We start from the raw sequence: 18,782 nt of genomic DNA on the forward strand, positions 1-18,782 counted from the left end.
TCCACCACTTACCTTGATGCAATCCTCATAGCTCGGTGGCTGTTTGGCGCCCGTGTTCAGATTGCCGTTCGCCAGCGGTGCGGCCATCGCGTTCGAGTACATGGAACTGGTGTCGTACGGACTGGGCAGATTCCCGCCCATGCCCACGCCCACCGGCGATCCCTCCAGTTCGTGTGACATGGCCGCCACGGCTGCCGCTGCTGCTGCAGCTGCTTGTGCCGCCGAATTCGAGGGCGGTACACCCGGCGCACCCGACACTCCTCCCCCCGTCAGCTGGCCCGGATTCAGGCCATTCAAGTTGGCGGCCTTTTTTGAGGCCGCACTTGTCTTTTTTGAACTGGCCTTGCGTCGCAAACTGCCCGTGGCATCGAGTCCATTGTCGGGACTGCCCTCGATCAGCTTGGCCTTCTTGGCCGCCTTCTGTTTGGCTGTCTGGCTGCTTTGCTTGCCGCTGGCGTTGCCGTTGCCATTATTGCCGCCATTGCCGGCGGATATGACCGTCGGCTGGGTGATCAGCTGCGGCTGCTGCTGGCCAGGCGGCGGTGAACCGATCATCGCCTGCGGTGTCATGCTCAGCATTTGCGGAGATCGCGGCACATGCTCGTCCAGCAGCCGGACGATATCGTGATGCAGTCGCTCGCTGGCCACGTCCCGTGGCAGTCGGTCCATGTGATCGGTAATCTCGCGATTGGCAAAGTTATCCAGCAGCGCCTTGCACGCCTCATAGCTGCCCTCTCGTGCGGCCAGGAACAGCGGTGTCTCATCCTTATCATCCTGGGCATCCCGATTAGCGTGATGCATCAGCAGAATGTTCACCGCTTCGGTATTGTTCACCGCCGCCGCCCAGTGGAGAGCGGTCTTGCCGGAGTTATCCGCCGCATTGATGTCCGCATCGGCGGTGATCAGATCCTCCACCATGCCCTCGATGGCCAGGCGAGCGGCCAGTATCAGTGGCGTTGTGCCATCGTGCATCCGGGCGTTTAGATTGGTGGCCCTGTTCCTCAGCAGTATCTGGAATACACCCATGGCATCGGCGGCGACAGCAGCGTGCAGTGGTGTCCTGCCGGTGTTATCCTGGCAATTGGCATCCGCACCGGCGTCCAGTAATCTCTTGGCGGCATCGGCACGCGCAAAGCGAGCCGCCAAATGCAGTGATGTCTCGCCGGTTTTGTCCATGGTGGCATTCAGTTCGGCTCCCTGGGCCAGTAGATCGGATATCACCTGGGCGGTACTGTCCTCGTTGTTCTCGATGTCCTCGCCGGTGTCCAGACCGCCACCGCGCACGGCTGCAATCATCAGGGGAGTCAGTCCGCAAGGGCCACGTGCATCCACATCATGCTTGCCGCCATCCTGGTGCGTCGGTGGTGTCATTATGGCACGCACATCGACCACATCCAGGTGGGCCTGCGACCAGACCCTCTGGTCCGCCTCCTCGTACTCGCTGACCATTGTGTGATCACTGGCATAGCCACCATTGTTGCCCAGACCCACGCCGGAAACGGGATCACTGCGCTGCCTTTTGGGCAGCGGCATATCCGATTCATCGTCGGACCAATGGGCGCCCGGCTGGCCGACTCCCTGCGACTGCAGGGCCACCTGTTTGTTGAGGTTGCGCATCTCCTGGCCGTGGGGATCACGGCGACGCCGCGACATAACCGCTGCCGGTGCCCGGAATCCCTCCGGGAACCAGGTGACGCCATGCGCCCGCTTGCGTTGCGTGCTCAGGACCATGCCAAAGAAGGCCAGTGCCAGGATGACCAGTATGATGCCGGTTATCACGTACTTTACGTTCGCCGGCGGCTCACCATTGTCCTCGTCGCCGGGATTCTTAATACCACGAACGCTGTGTATCTGGAAGTCATTCCGCAGCTGATGTTTGGCTGCCGTGGCAGCCAGGAATTCGGCCGCCTCCACTGCGTGGGTGAAGCATTCGGTGCACTTGCGATTGTCAATCTCCAGATAGATTTGTATGCCCGTCTGGTGGACCTGTTGCGTGAAGAGTATCTTGTTTTTCCTCGCAAATTCGGTGTCCTCGATCTCCGGGACGCGCACATTGTCCTTCCAGTTTATGATGATGTCGTGGCCGAGGGCGTCCTTCTTCAGCCGCACCGTTGTCCGCAGCATGTGGCTCATATTCCTGAGGAACTGCGCCTGTATCTGACGGAATGCCTCCACATTCATCAGCATCACCACGGACATGGCACCCTCGGCGAGAACCGGTGACTGTGTCTTGTTCTCGCAGTCGAGACCGTCCCAGCTGCACTCCGCATTGTTGCATCCGTAGTCGCAGAAGCCATCGCCGTAGTGCTTCTGGCAGTAGGCATCGAAGAGGCTGTCGCAGCTCTTTAGCTTCTGCTCGCAGTCGTGACCATCGTAGTGGCAGGCGGCATTGTTGCACTCCTCGTTGCATTTGCCATTCTTGAACTTGTTCCAGCACTCGTTGGCCGTGCAATTGGCCCATGGATTGATGCCCAGCGAGCAATCGTTGCCATCAAAGTTGCAGGCGTATGTGTTGCAATTCTTATCGCAGATGCCGTCGCCCTGCTTCTCGGTGCAGCCCGCCTTGTCGCACATGGCCCGCTGTTGCTCCAGATCCGCTGCATAGCGGACACTTCCCGATCCGGAGCCACCATTCCAGCCCGGGTAGTTGGCATCATAGATGTCGCAGCGTTTGCCCTTCCATTTGCTTGGGCAAAGGCACTCGTAGTCGCCCAGAAGATCCTCGCAGGCGGCGCCCTGGTCGCAGGGATTTGGCGAGCAATCGTCAAGCGTATCGATCTCGCAGTGCTCACCCAGTGTGCCCCTCGGACACTCGCAGCGATAGCCGAATCCCTCGTCGGCGACCACACAGTTGCCCACCCGGCAGGGATTCGAATCACAGTCCTGGCCACTCTGCTCACAGTTCTTGCCGTAGTAGCCATTATTGCAGATGCAGTGGTGGCCACTCTGTCGGATGTTGCAGTTGCCGCCATTCAGGCACGGGCTCTGCGCACAAAAGTCTACCTTGTGCTCGCAATGTCGACCCATGTGTCCGGGTCGGCAGTTGCAGTGGTAGTTATTTACCAGCTGCACGCAGTCCAGGGTGCCGGCATTAGAGCAGGGATTGCTCAGGCACTCGTTGATGTCGCCCTCGCAGCGGGCACCAACGAAACCAGGCTGACAGACGCACTCGAAGCCGCCGACGCGATCGATGCAGCTGCCATTGTTGTGGCACGCACCCGGTTTGCAGTCATCCTTGTTGATCTCGCAAATGATGCCCATCGTTCCTGGCGGACAGCTGCAGCTAAAGTTCATCACGCGGTCGTGGCAGGTGCCGCCATTCTGGCAGGGATTCGGCGCACAGTCATCGATGTTCAGTTCGCAGTTCTGGCCCTGGAAACCCTGGCGACACTGGCACTCGTAGGCGCCAATGAGATCACGGCAGGTGCCACCATTCTGGCACGGTTGCGACTGACACTCGTCGATCTCCTTTTGGCAATAGCTACCCGCGTATCCCTGGGAGCAGTAGCAGACATGACTATTTCCGTAATCCTTGCACGTGCCATTGTTGCACAACTGGCGCAGGCTCAGTCCCTTCCGGTCCGCCGCATCCTGGCAGGATATGGTCTGGACATCGCACAGCTTACCGGTCCAACCCGCCGAGCACTTGCAGCTAAACTGATGCTTCATCTGGCTACAGGTCGCCCCATTCTCGCACGGCGACTGACCACACCAGTCCACATACTCGGAGCACTGTTTGCCCGTAAAGCCGCTGGGACAATGGCATGTGTACTCGTTGTTTTGCTCATGACAGGTGGCTCCATTGAGGCAGGGATTCGAATCGCACTTGTTCAGCTTGTACTGGCAATTGGCACCGGAGAATCCGGCCAGACAGCTGCAGTTGTAGCCATTGATGCCGTCGATGCAGCTGCCACCGTTCAAGCACGAGCTCTCCGTGCAGTCCTCGTCATTCGTCTGGCAATTGATGCCGGAGAAGCCAAGTGGACAGGTGCAGGTGTAGCTGTTCACGTACTGGCTACAGGTGGCTCCATTCTGGCACGGCTGACTCAGGCACTCGTTGATGTCCGTCTCGCAGTGCTTGCCATCGAAGCCATCCACGCACAAGCAGCTGTAGTCACCGATCCCGTCCAGACACGTGCCACCGTTCTGGCACGGAAACGAGGCGCAATCGTCCGTATTGATGGCGCATTCTCTGCCCTCATAGCCCTTGGTGCACAGGCACCTGAACGAGCCGGGCACATTCACGCAGCTAGCACCATTCCGGCAGGGTGAGCTCAGCGAGCACTCGTCAATGTCCTCATCACAGTAGCGACCCGTATAGCCCAGTTTGCAGGTGCAGGAGAAGTCCAGGAAGTTTGAGCTGGGCGTGCACTTGGCCTCGTTCTTGCAGCGATTGCTGGCGCAGGGATCCATTTTGCTCTCGCAGTCCCTGCCGGTGAATGGCACCTTGCAGACGCACTTGTATCCGTTGACCTTGTCGATGCAGGTGCCACCATTGCCGCAGGGATTCGTCACACAATCGTCGATATTCGTTTCGCACTTCTGGCCCGTATAGCCCGGCATGCACTGGCAGCTAAAGGCGTTGAGCTTGTCGTAGCAGGTGCCGCCATGCTGGCAGGGATTGCTGCTGCACTCGTCGATGTCCAGCTCACACCGCTTGCCCGTGTATCCCGGCGGGCAGTGGCAGATGAACTCGTTGATCCCGTCCTCGCAGCGACCCTCGTTTACGCAGGGATTCGAGGCGCACTCGTCCACATCGCTGAGGCAGTGGGCGTCGTAGAATCCTCGGGGACACTCGCACTTGTAGCCATTCACCTGGTCAATGCAGACGCCATTGTTGGCACACGGACTGCTGATGCACTCGTCCACATTCTTCTCGCAGTGCTGACCGGTGAAACCGGGCACACACTGGCACTTGTAGGAGTTGATGCCATCGATGCAGGTGGCACCATTGTTGCACGGATTGCTGTGGCACTCATTCACGTTGACCTCGCAGTTCTTGCCACTGGTGCCAGCCTGGCACTGGCAGTAGTAGCTGCCCACACGATCCTGGCAATGGCCATCGAACTGGCAGGGATTCGATTCGCACTCGTTGATCTGCTTCTGGCAGATGTAGCCCGTGTAGCCGGGATCGCAGAGGCACTTGAAGCTGTTCACGTCGTCGATGCACTTGCCCCGATGGCAGGGATTCGAGTCGCAATCGTTAATGTTGATCTCGCAACTGGTGCCCGTGTAGCCCGGCGGACACTCGCAGCTGTAGCCCGCTATCGAGTCGTGGCAGATGCCACGATTCCGGCATGGCTGCGATTGACAGTCGTCTATGTTGATCTGACATCGTGCGCCCATGAAGCCCAGCGCACAGCTGCACTTAAATCCATTGATCTTGTCGTGGCAGGTGCCGTCGTTCAGGCAGGGATTCGATTGGCATTCGTCGATGTCGATCTCGCACTGGGTGCCAGTGAATCCTGGCATGCAGACGCAGCGGAAGGTGCCCGGATCATCCAGGCACGAGCCCTCGTTCTGGCACGGATGCGATTCGCACTCATTGATGTTAGTCTCGCAGCGCGGACCGGTGAATCCCTGCGAGCAATTGCATCTGTAGCTGCCCGGTGTGTTAACGCAAATACCGTTGTGTTCGCACGGTGATCCCTGGTCGCATTCGTCAATGTCCTCCGAGCAATCGACGCCCTTGTAGCCGGTGGCACAGGAGCAGGCGTAGGAGCCGTTAATGGGGCTTGTGTCGCAAATGGCGTCCGCGTGGCAGGGATTCGAGGTGCAGGCGTCGTCCAGGTGGCAGAGCAGACCCGTCTTACCCTTGGTGCACTGGCAGTAGAAGCTGCCAACGCCATCGATACACGTGGCGCCATAGAAACAGGCCGCCTGCTTGCAGTCGTCCGTGTTGTTGCTGCAATCCAATCCCGCCCAGCCATTCACACAGATGCAGCTGTACGAGCCGTGGGTGTTGGTGCAGGTGGCACCGTTCTGGCACACCGGATGATCCCGCTGGGCGCACTCGTCCACGTCGTCCTGGCAAAACTTGCCCGTGAAATTTGGCGGACAGCGGCAGGTGTAGTCCGAGATGCCGTCGATGCAGGTGCCTCCGTTCTGGCACAGATGTCCCAGGCAGTCGTCGTAGTTCTGTTCGCAGTTCTTGCCCTCGAAACCTTGGGTACAAATCACAATGTCACCATTAGTACGGAAGATCTTTCGTTTTAATACTAATACTATCCACTTTCAGTAGTTTAGAACTACCAAATTTTTAACGAGCAGCCGAACATTCAAGAAAATCCATATACAAGTTTCCATTTTATTTGTTAAATGATCTCAAACAGCATGCGATTTGTGATCAATATTTTCATTTATTCAATAAAATAAATAGTTTTGGATATCAAATTAAGAATCAGAACGGTCACACTGAAGTGCATCTGTTCTATTTCCACCCCCCGTCCCCCTCGCCGACTAGACCCATCGCGCTCGCACCCGCGCGGTGCAATGAAGTGCATAAACAGATTTATGGCAACATCATAAAAATACTTCAATAATAAACGTTTAAAGCAACAAAAAGTGGTTGAGAGACCAGCAACAATAACAACAATACAAACAAGGGGAAGAGCGGGCAAGCGAAGGAATCGAACAAAAGGAACGGGCCGCTTAAAGCTGTAGTTGCTCTGCAGCTGTGCTGCACATGTTGGTTTCTCAGAGCGCTCTCTCTCTCTCTCTCTTTTCCGTTGCGCCTGCGCTTCGCATTTAAGCGGCTGCGCACCAGCGTTGCCCCTTTGGTTTTTTTCCCGCCAACGCTAGCCACAATGTTGAGCCCTAAAGTTAGCTATATTTTTCTTTGCCTTGCATTGGCTACTTTTCGAATCTTTTGCCGGCAGCACTGCTGCGCATGCGGAGCGAATGGGCAAACAAAGTGTAACGTGAAAACAGACAAGGCAAGGCAAAAAGCGCGCAGACGCACACACACACATACACAGTCATCAGCATTCGAGCAAACAAACACACACGCACACCTGAGGGCAGCGCAATAGAAAGTTTGCAGTTATATTAGTTTCAGAAATGAAAATGATGTTTAAAGAACATAAGGGACATATGTATAATAATAAATTTTTATTGTATGTATTGCAGAGATTTGCTTGTGAGTGCACTACTTTTGTTCCCGCTGCTGTGCCAGCATATATGCGGCCACTCACAAATACACAGGAACGTCATGTCTTTCGTTGTTCTTTCCCACGGTCTCATATCTTGCCCCAAGCCTCTGCCGCAGTCGACGCTTGCGTCGCTGTCGCGGTCAAACTATCTCGAATGCGCGCCAAGCCATCTGCCCTCTCGCTCGCACAACAATGGAAAAATGCCGTTTATGCTTCAGTTTTCCTTCGCTCTCTTCTCGCTCTCTCGATCGAGTTTTTGGACTTCGTTCATTGCGCTTTATTTTTCTTGGTGTATCTGTGTGTTGGAGGAATTAAATCGCATTTTGTGCCTGCAATGGTATTTGTTTTGTTGTTGTTGTTGTCGTATTTTTTAGAAAGATCGCTCTCTCGCTCTCGCCCACGAGATTTGTTTCTTTTAATGGATTTTCTTGCTTGGTCGGTTTTTTTTGTGTCCATGCCACAAAAGAAGGGCCTCAAATACATGAGCACACACACATACACACACTCACAGGTATATGCATGCGTGTGCGGCATTTATTATTATTATTTTTATTATTTGCAATTGCAACTTGTTCCTGGAGCTTAGGGGGAAAGGAAAACAGGAAAAAACAAAAACAAAAAAAAAACTAGTGACGAAAGTGACATTTTAAGTGTACCCCATTAACCATTTTTTCCTACATTTAAAAATATGTATACTCAGCAGAGAGGAATGGAGCACAACATGACACCATAACAACAACATCTGTTTCATATTCGCTGCGATTTTTTCCAAGTCACCCAGTCACTTAATGACCGCACTTTGAACTCTAATCCTTTGAAAAAACTGTATCCCAAACGAATTAACCTTACTTCCGCTTTCGAAAAATGTTCCATTACTTAAATATCTTGGGAAGGTATAAGCATCCCTTGAAGGTTTCGATTTTCACCCCGACTTTGACTTTTATAATCTTGGATTTTAAACATAAAAGCCTTGACCTTTTTTAATTTATATCTTAGATCCTCGAGGGCCCCATGTCCATGTGGTATCGCTACTTTTTCTACATCAGCTCAGCTCTTTAACCTTCTGTCGCCAATTGTCCCATTCACTGTTTTTCTTATTATAATTTCGTATTCATCATGTAAATTGCTCGCATTGCATTTAAGCACACATATGCATGTGTGAGTGTGTGCTTGTGTATGTGTATGTGTATGTCACAGTGTGTGTGCCAGTGTGTTTTTTGTGCAATTTTCAATTAATTCATTTCAATTGATGCGAATTGCACACGACAATTTACAAGCTGCACAAACTGCAGCGAGGGGAGCTAAAACAATTTGATAAGCTTCGCTCTGTATCTTCGTCTGGCCTTTTAATTGCGTCCAATCAAAAATTCTAATGAGCCAGAAAGCGCGCAAATGAAAAGTGCAAAATAGTTCGGATCAGCCGGGGATCGTGTGAAAAATAGGAATCTAAACAGGAATTGGCAATATTTATAGCGGAAAATGCAATCGTATTCATTTCGGTTTCTGTGGGAATGTTTTGCACAACAAAAAAACACACAATCGTCCCAGAGAAGGCTACACAAATTGGTATAGGTTTATCCCTTTGAAACTCTAAAAAATTACATATATGTAATGTACTATATGTAAAATACATATAGTAACTGCAAAGAAGCATGCTTTTCATTTGAGGCAAGCTTGTAACGATCGTGTGAAAGTGTGACCAAAGTTGGAATTTGCAATATTTATTGCTCTGGGAAATGTTATAACGCCTTTTTCGCATTCTGCTTTTTTGTTTTTTAAACTTGGGTTGTTGGCTAATGTTGGGCAATTCCAACCGAATTACAACAGCCAGCGAACAACGAAACCGACACGACACGAATCGCCCTGTGGACATCACGTTGCAATAAGAGTGCAAAAAACCTAATGGGAGGGGGAGGGGCAGGTCGGAGTTGCACTCATTATGCAAAATAAAGAAAAATTCAAAGCACAGCAGCGGGCGGCAACTCACTAAAAATTGCTGGCTGGGAAAACAAGTTGAGGGCAAACAAAAAAGTAACAAGGAAAACCTTAAATATAATCGAGCACAAACAAGAGAAAAACTATTGAGGCGGCGCTTAAAGGCAAAAAATAAATCAGAATATGAATATAAACAATTAGTGTAACTTAAAGAAAACGTGTGACCAAACAGAACCAAATGAGCCGTCTCAATACGATCCCATTCCGTGGGTAACCTATCGTAACTTGGATTGTACAGAAGGTTCCGCTGCTATTTTTGGTAAGCAGCATGCTTCGTCCATTCATTTGTGAATAGTCCAGATATTCATGTCCAGGCGGTTAAACATCTGAAAAGCCATTCAAGTGAGCAAATCTCGGCGAAAATTGCGCCAATTCCAGAGGCTATCATTTCCCCGTCTGCTTGGGCCATCCATCCACTCGCATCACCGACCAATACTTTTACCCAATGATCTGCGGGGCGGATTGGATGCTTAAGCACAGTTACGCCCTAAGGAGGTCATGCAACACTAGCGACCAAGCCAAGGAAGCTGAAAAAGCCGAAGAAACCCAAACCGCCAGAAGAGAGGAAGCTGCAGAAGAAACAGAAGAAAGACGCGGTGTGATGGGGCCACGATCTTTAAATTTGTAATGCGCCCGGAACGGTGGAATGGAATGAAATGCACTGGGAATGGGCTGCAATGTAAAAGTTGCAGTCAAAAAAAAAAGAAGACTGATGAATGATGCTGGGCCGGTCAAAAAACAAAAAAAAGCAAAAAAAAAAAAAAAAAAAAAATAACAGGAGTAGGCAAAGGGGTTTTCAGCTGACAAACGAGTTTGCCCCTTGTGGCAGCTACTTCAGATATTTCGGCGTGGGCGACTATTTCTTTACCGCCGTCCCCTCCCCACTTGGCTCGTGGCCAGTCATGAGTCATGACTCACCATCATCGATAACTGGTTATCGATAGGCGCTGAGAACGTTCTCCTGATTGCTGAGAACTCAAAGCCTCGGGTGGAATACCCATCGTAACTTTGCTGTGAGTCGGACTAGAAATATGAAATCTGGTATCTGGGTAGTCAGCAAATCGAAGTTATACTATAATACAATTTGGTGTCCAATAATTTTGATTTAAAGTGGATTGAGGGGAAGGAAACTATTGTAACTTGGATTGTATGGATGGTTCGTGCATTGCTTTTGGTAACGTTGTAGACGAATATATTTTACGCATTCTCAATAACCTGGCTTAATAACTAGCACTCACCTTTGGGGCACTTGCATTCGTAGGACAGACCGTTCGATCGGCATACTCCGCCATTCTGGCACGGCGATGGCGAGCAGGGCTTGTACTTCGTGTCGCAATCCTTGCCCGTGTAGCCCGTGGGACACATGCACCTAGAAAAGAACAGAAGCGAAAAGAGCAATTAAACGCGGGTTAACACCAATTAAACTCGGCCAGGCTAACTGGCTACCAGATTGCCAGGTTGCCAGGCTACTGCCAGGCCAGGGAAACCATAAAATCTGTCCCTGGCCTCAACTTCCGTTTTGCAGTTCGAATTCAGATTCGGGATCTGGATTTGTATCTCAATCTGAGAGGGGGCTTAATTCGAGCGGGAGTGTTTGTGTGTGTGTGCTTGTATTGCTTAGAGGAGTTTCGACCGGTTTTTCGGTTACCACAAAACCATAAAAAAAAAAACAATGATATATTATAAAAAACTTCAGTGGAGTATCTCGCCCTCTCTCACTGAGACTCTCTTTTATGGCCGGGTTTTTGTTCACTTTGATTTCGTACTGCCGCTTCTTCTTTCATTCTTATGCTGTTCGTACATTTTTTTGTTTTTTTTTAATGTGATTTAAACTTAATTTGCTTGTGAGCCTTGTAAGCCGTACCGAAACTCCAACTGCACTGGGATTCTTGAGAAATGATGTTTTTCAGCCATTAAAACGGGTTTGGTTTGGTTTTGTGTTTTGTGCTTTGGCCGCCTATGGGAGCACCTTAAAAGGCCAATGGACAAGACCACGCCCCTCCCAGCGCTAATAAAGACCATTAAAAAGCATTTAATTAAATTAAACAATTAAAAGGCACCAACGAGCACCCCTTGAAATAGCCAGCAGCATGGCCAAAACAGAACTCTTTGGGGATCTCAATTCTTCGAAGAAACCGCGCGCGATTTCCACCCATTCTCTTGCTTTGTTTCCCATCTCCCCAAAGAGGTTTTCGAGTAAATTACATTGGATTGAAAATTGCCGGTGCCTAAACAAAGAAGACAAAACAGAAACACATTCCGAAAAAAAATTGATTTTTGATTGACATGTGAAATTCAGCAGGCCAATAGCCCAAGGGCCACTCTTTATTTTTTGTATCTTTTAAATAAAGTTCGGATTTTGGGATCTTTTTTGTTTCGTTGTTGTTTTTGTTGTTGGGTGTGGGGCTCTTAATGAGCCAGTGAAATCTGCGCAGATTTCAATTATTTATGTTACACGGTATGAATCACGATTCCTTTTTTTCTATTAACTAAAAGGCAACTTGAGTTGGAGATATTTAAGAAGCAAAGAAATGATTAGCATTCAGTGCACTCGAAAAAAGTGCAGTTAACCTTTGACCAACTCTCGTGGTGAAAATTATTCATGCATTAAACCGCTCAATATTCATTGGAAATGGGTCCATTCCAATTGCCATGAATAACGAATCACGAATACCTATTCACTTAATTATTCGCTTGTGTTCGACAGTTTGTTTCCATTAATAAATTCCCACCAACTGACAGTTGACAAATAAAATCGCTGTCTTTGCCAAAATAAAACGAAACACAAAACCTAAAACCTCATAAACTAAAGCATGACTAAGCTTTGGCCGCCGCTTTTAGCATAGAAACATCATAAAGTCCCCAAATCGAATATGAAATTTATGCAAATTACCCTGCCAGCCATTCAACAGTGGCAGAAGATCATTTAGGCCCCCCATTCACTTGCCAATCGCAACGATTTATCTTGGATTTTTTATTTTAAAGCCACACACACAAAAGGACCAAAATGAGGCGTATCTCAATGTAATCCTAATCCCAATCCCAACATCAGTCAATGTTTCAAAATTGCGTTTGGAGCAAATTATTTCAAGTGTATGCTAATGGCTTTGAAAACATCCGCAGTCAAACTAAACTAAAACAAACAGCAAACACATGTTCACATCGCACTTTTCAGCCCAAATGGTTTTTAGTAAAGATATATTTAAATGCCTCCCCCCTTCCGCGCACCCTTTTGGATAATTTGTGTGTTTCAAATTAAGAATGCAAATGATTTCAAGCTGACACAAAACCCAAAATAAAAAGCCAAAAATGAAACGTAAACGAAGTAATTTAATTTACGTGCCTGAACCAGTTCCCAAAAAAAAAAGGGTAAAACGCTGTGTGTTTCGTCTCTAGACAAAAGATCGCCGGAAATTTGAGATCTTTTGTTCGACGACTCATTTTCTATAGGTCGCGATCGCGTTTTGTGTGTTTTAATTAGAGTGGAAATGTTGTTGGGGCCAATTGGGCAATTTGTTGTTGGCCCAAACGAAAATCAATAAGCTATGCAAATCGCCACAAAATCGAAATAAAATGAGATTTTTCTAAATTATTACTCTTAAATTGCCATTAATTAAAGGAAGTCAGCCAAAGCGGCCAAGCTTTAGATAAATATGCTAATCATTTCGCAAACGATGATTTGTTATCGATTTTCGGGGATTTGTGGTTTTTTTTGGCGGGGGCACAAAGAATCAGACGTGTTCGATCTTTTGTCGAACAGAGAAAACAATTTGCACTTGTCAGCGGCAAGTTGAGTTATCACATCCGCTGACAATTCGATTTATTGACAATCGGCGATTCGATTTGATAAACCGTACACAACAACACAAGGCGACATTTCGATGTCCACCGATTTGTTTCGTTTGAAAAAAACGATGTTTTCAATGTGTAATCGATGGGTTAAACAGCAATATCTAGATATTGTGTATTTCCATAAATATTTCAAAGCTGTTCAATGGTAAGTGGATGTAGAGGGCTTTTGCTGTACTCACTGGTAAGATCCGTGGGTGTTGACGCATGTGCCGCCGTACTTGCAGGGATTCGACTGGCATTCCTCGATGTCGTAGGAACAGGTGTCGCCCGTGAAGCCCGGCGGACAGGAGCAGGTGAAGCTGCTGCTTCCGGCCAAGGCGGTGCAGGTGGCTCCATTCCGGCAGGGAGAACTGGCGCACAGATTCTTCGTCTCGCAACGTTCGCCTGTTAAATAGAGAGTGGTGAATGGAACGACTTCATTTTGAAGAGGGAACATTTTCCCGGTTGACAACTCACCTGTGTAGCCATTGGCGCACGCACACGTGTAGTCCTCCAGGGTCTTCAGCTGACAGGTGCCGCCGTTGAGGCAGGTCACATGGTCGCAGGCGTTCGGCACCGCAATCTCGCAGAGGGACTCGTCGAAGCCCAAAGGACACTTGCAGGAGATGCCCGGGCGGCCGTTGCGAAAGGTCACCTGACAGGTGCCGCCATTCTGGCAACGCATCGAGTTGCACGGATTGCGGTGTTCACAGTAGTCGCCGACATAGTGTGAATCGCATCTGGAATAGATACAGATAGATACAGATGGATGCGGATTAGCGGGTTTGCCATTCAAATGGGTTGCAGGTGGCGATTTGAATGGGAGCAATGTGACGGCAGCCGACACATATTATTTGCACTTAACGAAAAAACGCAGAGTGGCGGCCGTGCAGGAAGTGCACAGTGCATCAGCAACATTCCCACTGGTTTATGATTTTTCCCGCAGTGATTTCACCACATATCGTTCGCCAGTTGCCAGTTTATCGACTTGTCGGCTTAGTTGACCAAAGTCAGGAGCCAGATCTGCGCCGCCTGATAAATCCCACAGTATGACTCCCAAACGACGGACTCCAAAGTGTTAAAGCTGACAAAGTAGCCTCATTTCCGCCCGAGCTCGCGCAGCTCCTTTGGACCACTTTCACATGGCTTTACGTGGACAAGTTGGAGCGACAGATGGGCCATCGCAACGAAGGTGTTCTCTTAAACTTATCGAACTTAACCCATTTGTAATCCTTGTTCCTCATATGTACATAGTTCTTCAAACTGACTGAAGAAAACATTGATGGCAACGCGGTCATAGACAAATCACTCCAATGATTTTCCCATAAGCAATATTTTCTGGTGTAAACAGCGAACAAAAAAAAAATACTACAAATTGGTTGAGTAATGACAATGATGGTACAATATCTGCTCTTGCCATTGGAAACTAACTCTCTTTTCGCCGATTCTCCACTCCCTGCAACGACGTGGTTGTTGTTGCTGCTGCTCGACGACAACATTATGCCTGCTTGTTGTTACTTTTCCCTTGAGAAAACAATTTTTATGTACGGTAATTTGTGCGCGATCTTGATTGCATATTAAATTTTTTGCCGCCGCTGCTGCTGCTGCTGCTTCTTCATCGGCTGCAATGAGAAAATTACACGCATTGCTGCTGCTGCTGCTGCTGCAGTTGCAGTGGCAACAGCAAAATGAGGCAGGCAGCACGGCAGCAACATACCGAACAACCAGCAACAAGCAATGAATAATCATTAAGGCGGCTGCTGACCAAGCTGAAAGGCGATGGAGATGATGCTGCCGATGGTCCAGCCGGCAGGCGAGGAAAAACCGCTTTTCTTTGTCGAATTACTTATTTTTTTTTTGCTACCGATGCTGCTGCTGCTGCTGCTGCTGCTGCTACTGCTACTTCCCGTTACAAGTGTGTGAAAATGCTTTAGATTTAGCATTAATTTGTAGCGATCCATTTTGCAGGCCCTGCCCAACCTCAAAGTCTGTCGATCGCAATCGAAGAGGACAGCTTGCAAATTTTTAAGCGAGAATTTAGAGAGTGGCCAACGAAAAGCGGTGAAAAGCATTGGCACACTGGAAGAAATTACTTAAAAGAGCTTTAAAACTAACTTATTTTCGTTATTATACAATCCCTATACAACTATTAATCGAATGCATTGAGGATGAACTTAGTATTTTGCAGTGACTTTTTCGCCATCGCAAAGTGGTCGCATAGGTATTTAGTCGATATTGGCCCACTGATAAAAGACCAGGCCAAAAATGAGAAGCAACAGCGACGATGGTTAGGAGAAGTCGAAGAAGTGGCCGGGGAGGGTGAAGGGGAAGGCCCATTCAAATGAGGTGTCAGCCTTTTTTGCTGCTGTTGCGGCTGCTGCTGCCCAAGGAGAGGGAAAAATGTTGGATGGAAAAATTAATGTAATATAAATTATACACAGGCCAAGCCGAGTTTTCAGTTCGAGTTCCAAGTGCTCGCTTGCTAACTTGTTTTGAGAGGCAGCAAGAGAAGGCTGGCAGAAAACGTGACTCGCATTGGCAAATAAACCAAGGCAGCCACTGGGTGTGTTGTGTGTGTGTGTTGTGTGTGTGTGTTGTGGTGTGTGTATTGTGTTGCTGGCTTTATCTCCTGTTCCCCAGTCCAACCCCCCCTCTATGCCCCCCCTTGATCTGTTTTAAACCTCCTTTATGCATTTGGCCAAAAAGGGAATGAGTCACCCACTGTCACGTGAAGGAAGCGAACTGGAATCAAATCGAATTTTAAATGGGCAAGAAATGGATGGCGAAAATGCTTTATTTGATTCTAAAAGTATTCTATTTTATGAGCAAACAATTGCTGGTGAGAAGAGAGCATTAGCAGTATAAATCTACTATCTGCGATTGGATCAGATCATTGTATCTGCATCTTTGCATCTCTGCATCCGTATCTCCGCTTCCAACTCAATTTGCGGTCGGCGATCGGGACAGAAATTGTTCATAATCATAACTACTGCATGAAGTGAATATAAAATATGCATAGATATGCATCTGTATACTGTATCTATATACATAGATATTTATATTCGCTTCTCACGATCGCTCGAATGAATGGGTAACCACAGCAGCTCGTATCGAATGGATTATGGATTTCTGGGCTAGATGAGGGGCGGCGGTATTGGCCATAGACTCATGGCTTGTAGGCAAATGATTTAATGTCATCGCCCGATGATCATTCATCGGTTTTCGACCACTCTATGGCTATATATGGCTTCCAAAGAGATCGAAAGACAACTCCTCTCGACTCTGCGTTTATCTCTCGAGTGTTTAATTTCCCTATTGCAATTCACACGCCTTGTGCACTGCTATAAAAACCCTTTCAGCACTCTAAATATTATCTAAAAAATTGATTCGAATATTCACAAGCCTTACACAATTAATGCAAACTAAAGTTTATATCTAGGTCGGTAAATAAATGGTAGTTTTCAAACTTGATTCATCGATTTCAAATTTTGTTTGTGTGTACAGTGCAGGCGCAAACAAAGCCACATTCACGAATAATAATGTATTCATACATGCACATGCAGCTTTCTGCTGATCTTAGCACATTATCACAGGATCGGCGGTGGAGTGAGTGGAGTGCGGGGATTGCCTGACAACAAAAAAACTGCTTATCACCGCACAAACACTACCGAGACACACTCTACAAAGATTCCAAAGTCGTTAGCTGTGCGATCCCATTTGTTTAATTAGCTGATAAGACTACACCAATTAGTTCAACTTGATCAATTTTTCCGAATGGGATTTTGTTTTTTGCTATTGATACCAATTACATGAAAGGATTACTTTGTAAATGTTCTTATCAGAAAACTTGGCTTTTCCCTACTTAGCTTTGATCTCATTAAATCGATTTCCATCGATTTAAATCGATTCCCAACTCTACAATATTCGTTCCTAGAGTCTTTAAAAGGCAACTTGTGCTTTCAAATCTGATTTCAATTTCATGGTAGCTTTTGTTTACTGCACCTTCAAACGAAAACTCGGCGAAAAGTATGATGTGTATGAAACCATAAGGAGGATCAGTAACGAGAACAGGGGAACATATTATATTAAAGCAGCACACTTCTCACATTACATGGACTCGGACTCGGGTTTTTGTTTTTTCGGCTTTTGCTGAGCCGTGGTTTTCACGTGAAACTGAGTTCGCTTTTCCATGCGCAGGTGCAACACGTCCATGTATTCCTCCTCAATTCTCGATTCCCGATTCTCCCTATCCCGGCATCTTTATCTATCGCTCCTTTCACCCAGCCATTTGTGGTGGTATTTGCTTAGCTGTTCGAGAACAATGGGAAAAGGGAAAAGGGAGGACAGAGTGGAAAACGAACTAAACTGAAGTGAAATGAAATGAAATGCGTGACCCCGGCGGCCTAACCAACGAATTTTACACCCAAACAAATTTCCTTTCCGTTCTGTTTTTCTGTTTCCATCCATGTACGATCCGATACCATTCCATACATCTAACTACATAACCATCCATCCATTTCCAGCTGTTGTTTGGTTTTGTGGAGAGATGATTCGAGGTAGGCTTCGGATCGGGTTTTGTTTGATTTCCCATTGTCCGCCAGTAAGCCAGGTAAAAAATGTATTTTCTGACACTAGTCCGTCAAACGCTTTCCACACAGGTTCCAGTTTCCAGGTAACGAAATATAACAATATACCTGACCAAATTCCATTGCACAACGTGGGGATATCTCTTTTCGGAAATTCGAAAATCTCCTATACAGAACGGTGATTTTATTAAGCTTTTATTGGTTTAATAAAGCGGAGAACATTTTATCGATATGAAGCATAAAAACGGTTTTATGATGGCTTGTCTCGCTTTGTCAGCTTGTTTTATTTATGCAAATAGAGGTCTATCTAAACTATTGACAATAAAAACGATTTTCATGCATTCAATTTAGTATTTTTGAATTTAACTATTTGATGGTAGCATAAAAACACTATAAAGCATTACCCCAAAAAGTCTATCTAGACTCACTGAAGCTCGCGTTTTGTCTTTTAGAATATATAAATAAACGTTGTTTCTTAGAAAGAGTTCCCGACAGAAAACCAATCCTTTTCCCATCAATAACCATCATATAACTGATAGAGCCATGTTATACATATTTGTGATGTGACTTCTCTGAATCAAAAGTTGATATAAAAGTATAGAAATCAACATGCGATGTGCTGTAGAAAAGTTACCTAAAACCAAAATTTGATATGTGAATGGTCGACTTGCAGACGAGGTGTGTTGAAACGATTTGTCGCTGGCAGTGGAAGAAAAGCCAAAGGTATTTTTCCATATGTGCATAATTAAAAGATGCAAGCCTGGGAAAATCTTTCATTTGAGTTATGAGAAGACAAAGCTCAGATTTATGTAATGCATCATTCCACATTCGAATAATTAACAATTTGCCGTCTTCTACGCTTCTTCTCTTCACCATCAAGCAAGCAACCAACCAACCAGCCAACCCAACAATCCATCCATCCATCCAACCATCACCATCAACTTGGTCTACCATCTTCAGCGTTTCGTGAGAATGCGCAACTTAATTGAGTTTCAATAAAACGTTTTAATTTGACCAAAGAGAGAGGCAACGAGACCTGGCTAAAGGAATTTTGTACGCCAACGCCTTGGCTGCAAAAAAACAAAAATTAAATAAAAAAAAAATACGAGAAAAACAGAGCACATATACATCTACATATAGATATGTGCACATATACAAAAAGAAAAGGGAGCAAAAAGGGTCTCCTCGTGAAGAATGTAAAATGCAAGCGAAATGCACA

The 18,782-nt window shown here is 47.3% G+C and overlaps 1 protein-coding gene across 1 annotated transcript in view; it reads right to left on the bottom strand.

The window, feature by feature from the left end:
• Window positions 1-18,782, bottom strand: part of LOC6524335 (neurogenic locus Notch protein) — a 37,826-nt gene that overhangs the window by 2,237 nt on the left and 16,807 nt on the right. The window contains exons 3-6 of the mRNA XM_002100157.4: window positions 13,455-13,717; window positions 13,178-13,382; window positions 10,385-10,515; window positions 13-6,164 (exon numbers count right to left, since the gene is read on the bottom strand). Of these exons, the coding sequence (XP_002100193.2) occupies window positions 13-6,164; window positions 10,385-10,515; window positions 13,178-13,382; window positions 13,455-13,717 (6,751 nt within the window). The remainder of the gene's footprint in view (window positions 1-12; window positions 6,165-10,384; window positions 10,516-13,177; window positions 13,383-13,454; window positions 13,718-18,782) is intronic.

This window comes from Drosophila yakuba, chromosome X, assembly GCF_016746365.2.
Source record: "Drosophila yakuba strain Tai18E2 chromosome X, Prin_Dyak_Tai18E2_2.1, whole genome shotgun sequence".
Classification (NCBI taxonomy): domain Eukaryota; kingdom Metazoa; phylum Arthropoda; class Insecta; order Diptera; family Drosophilidae; genus Drosophila; species Drosophila yakuba.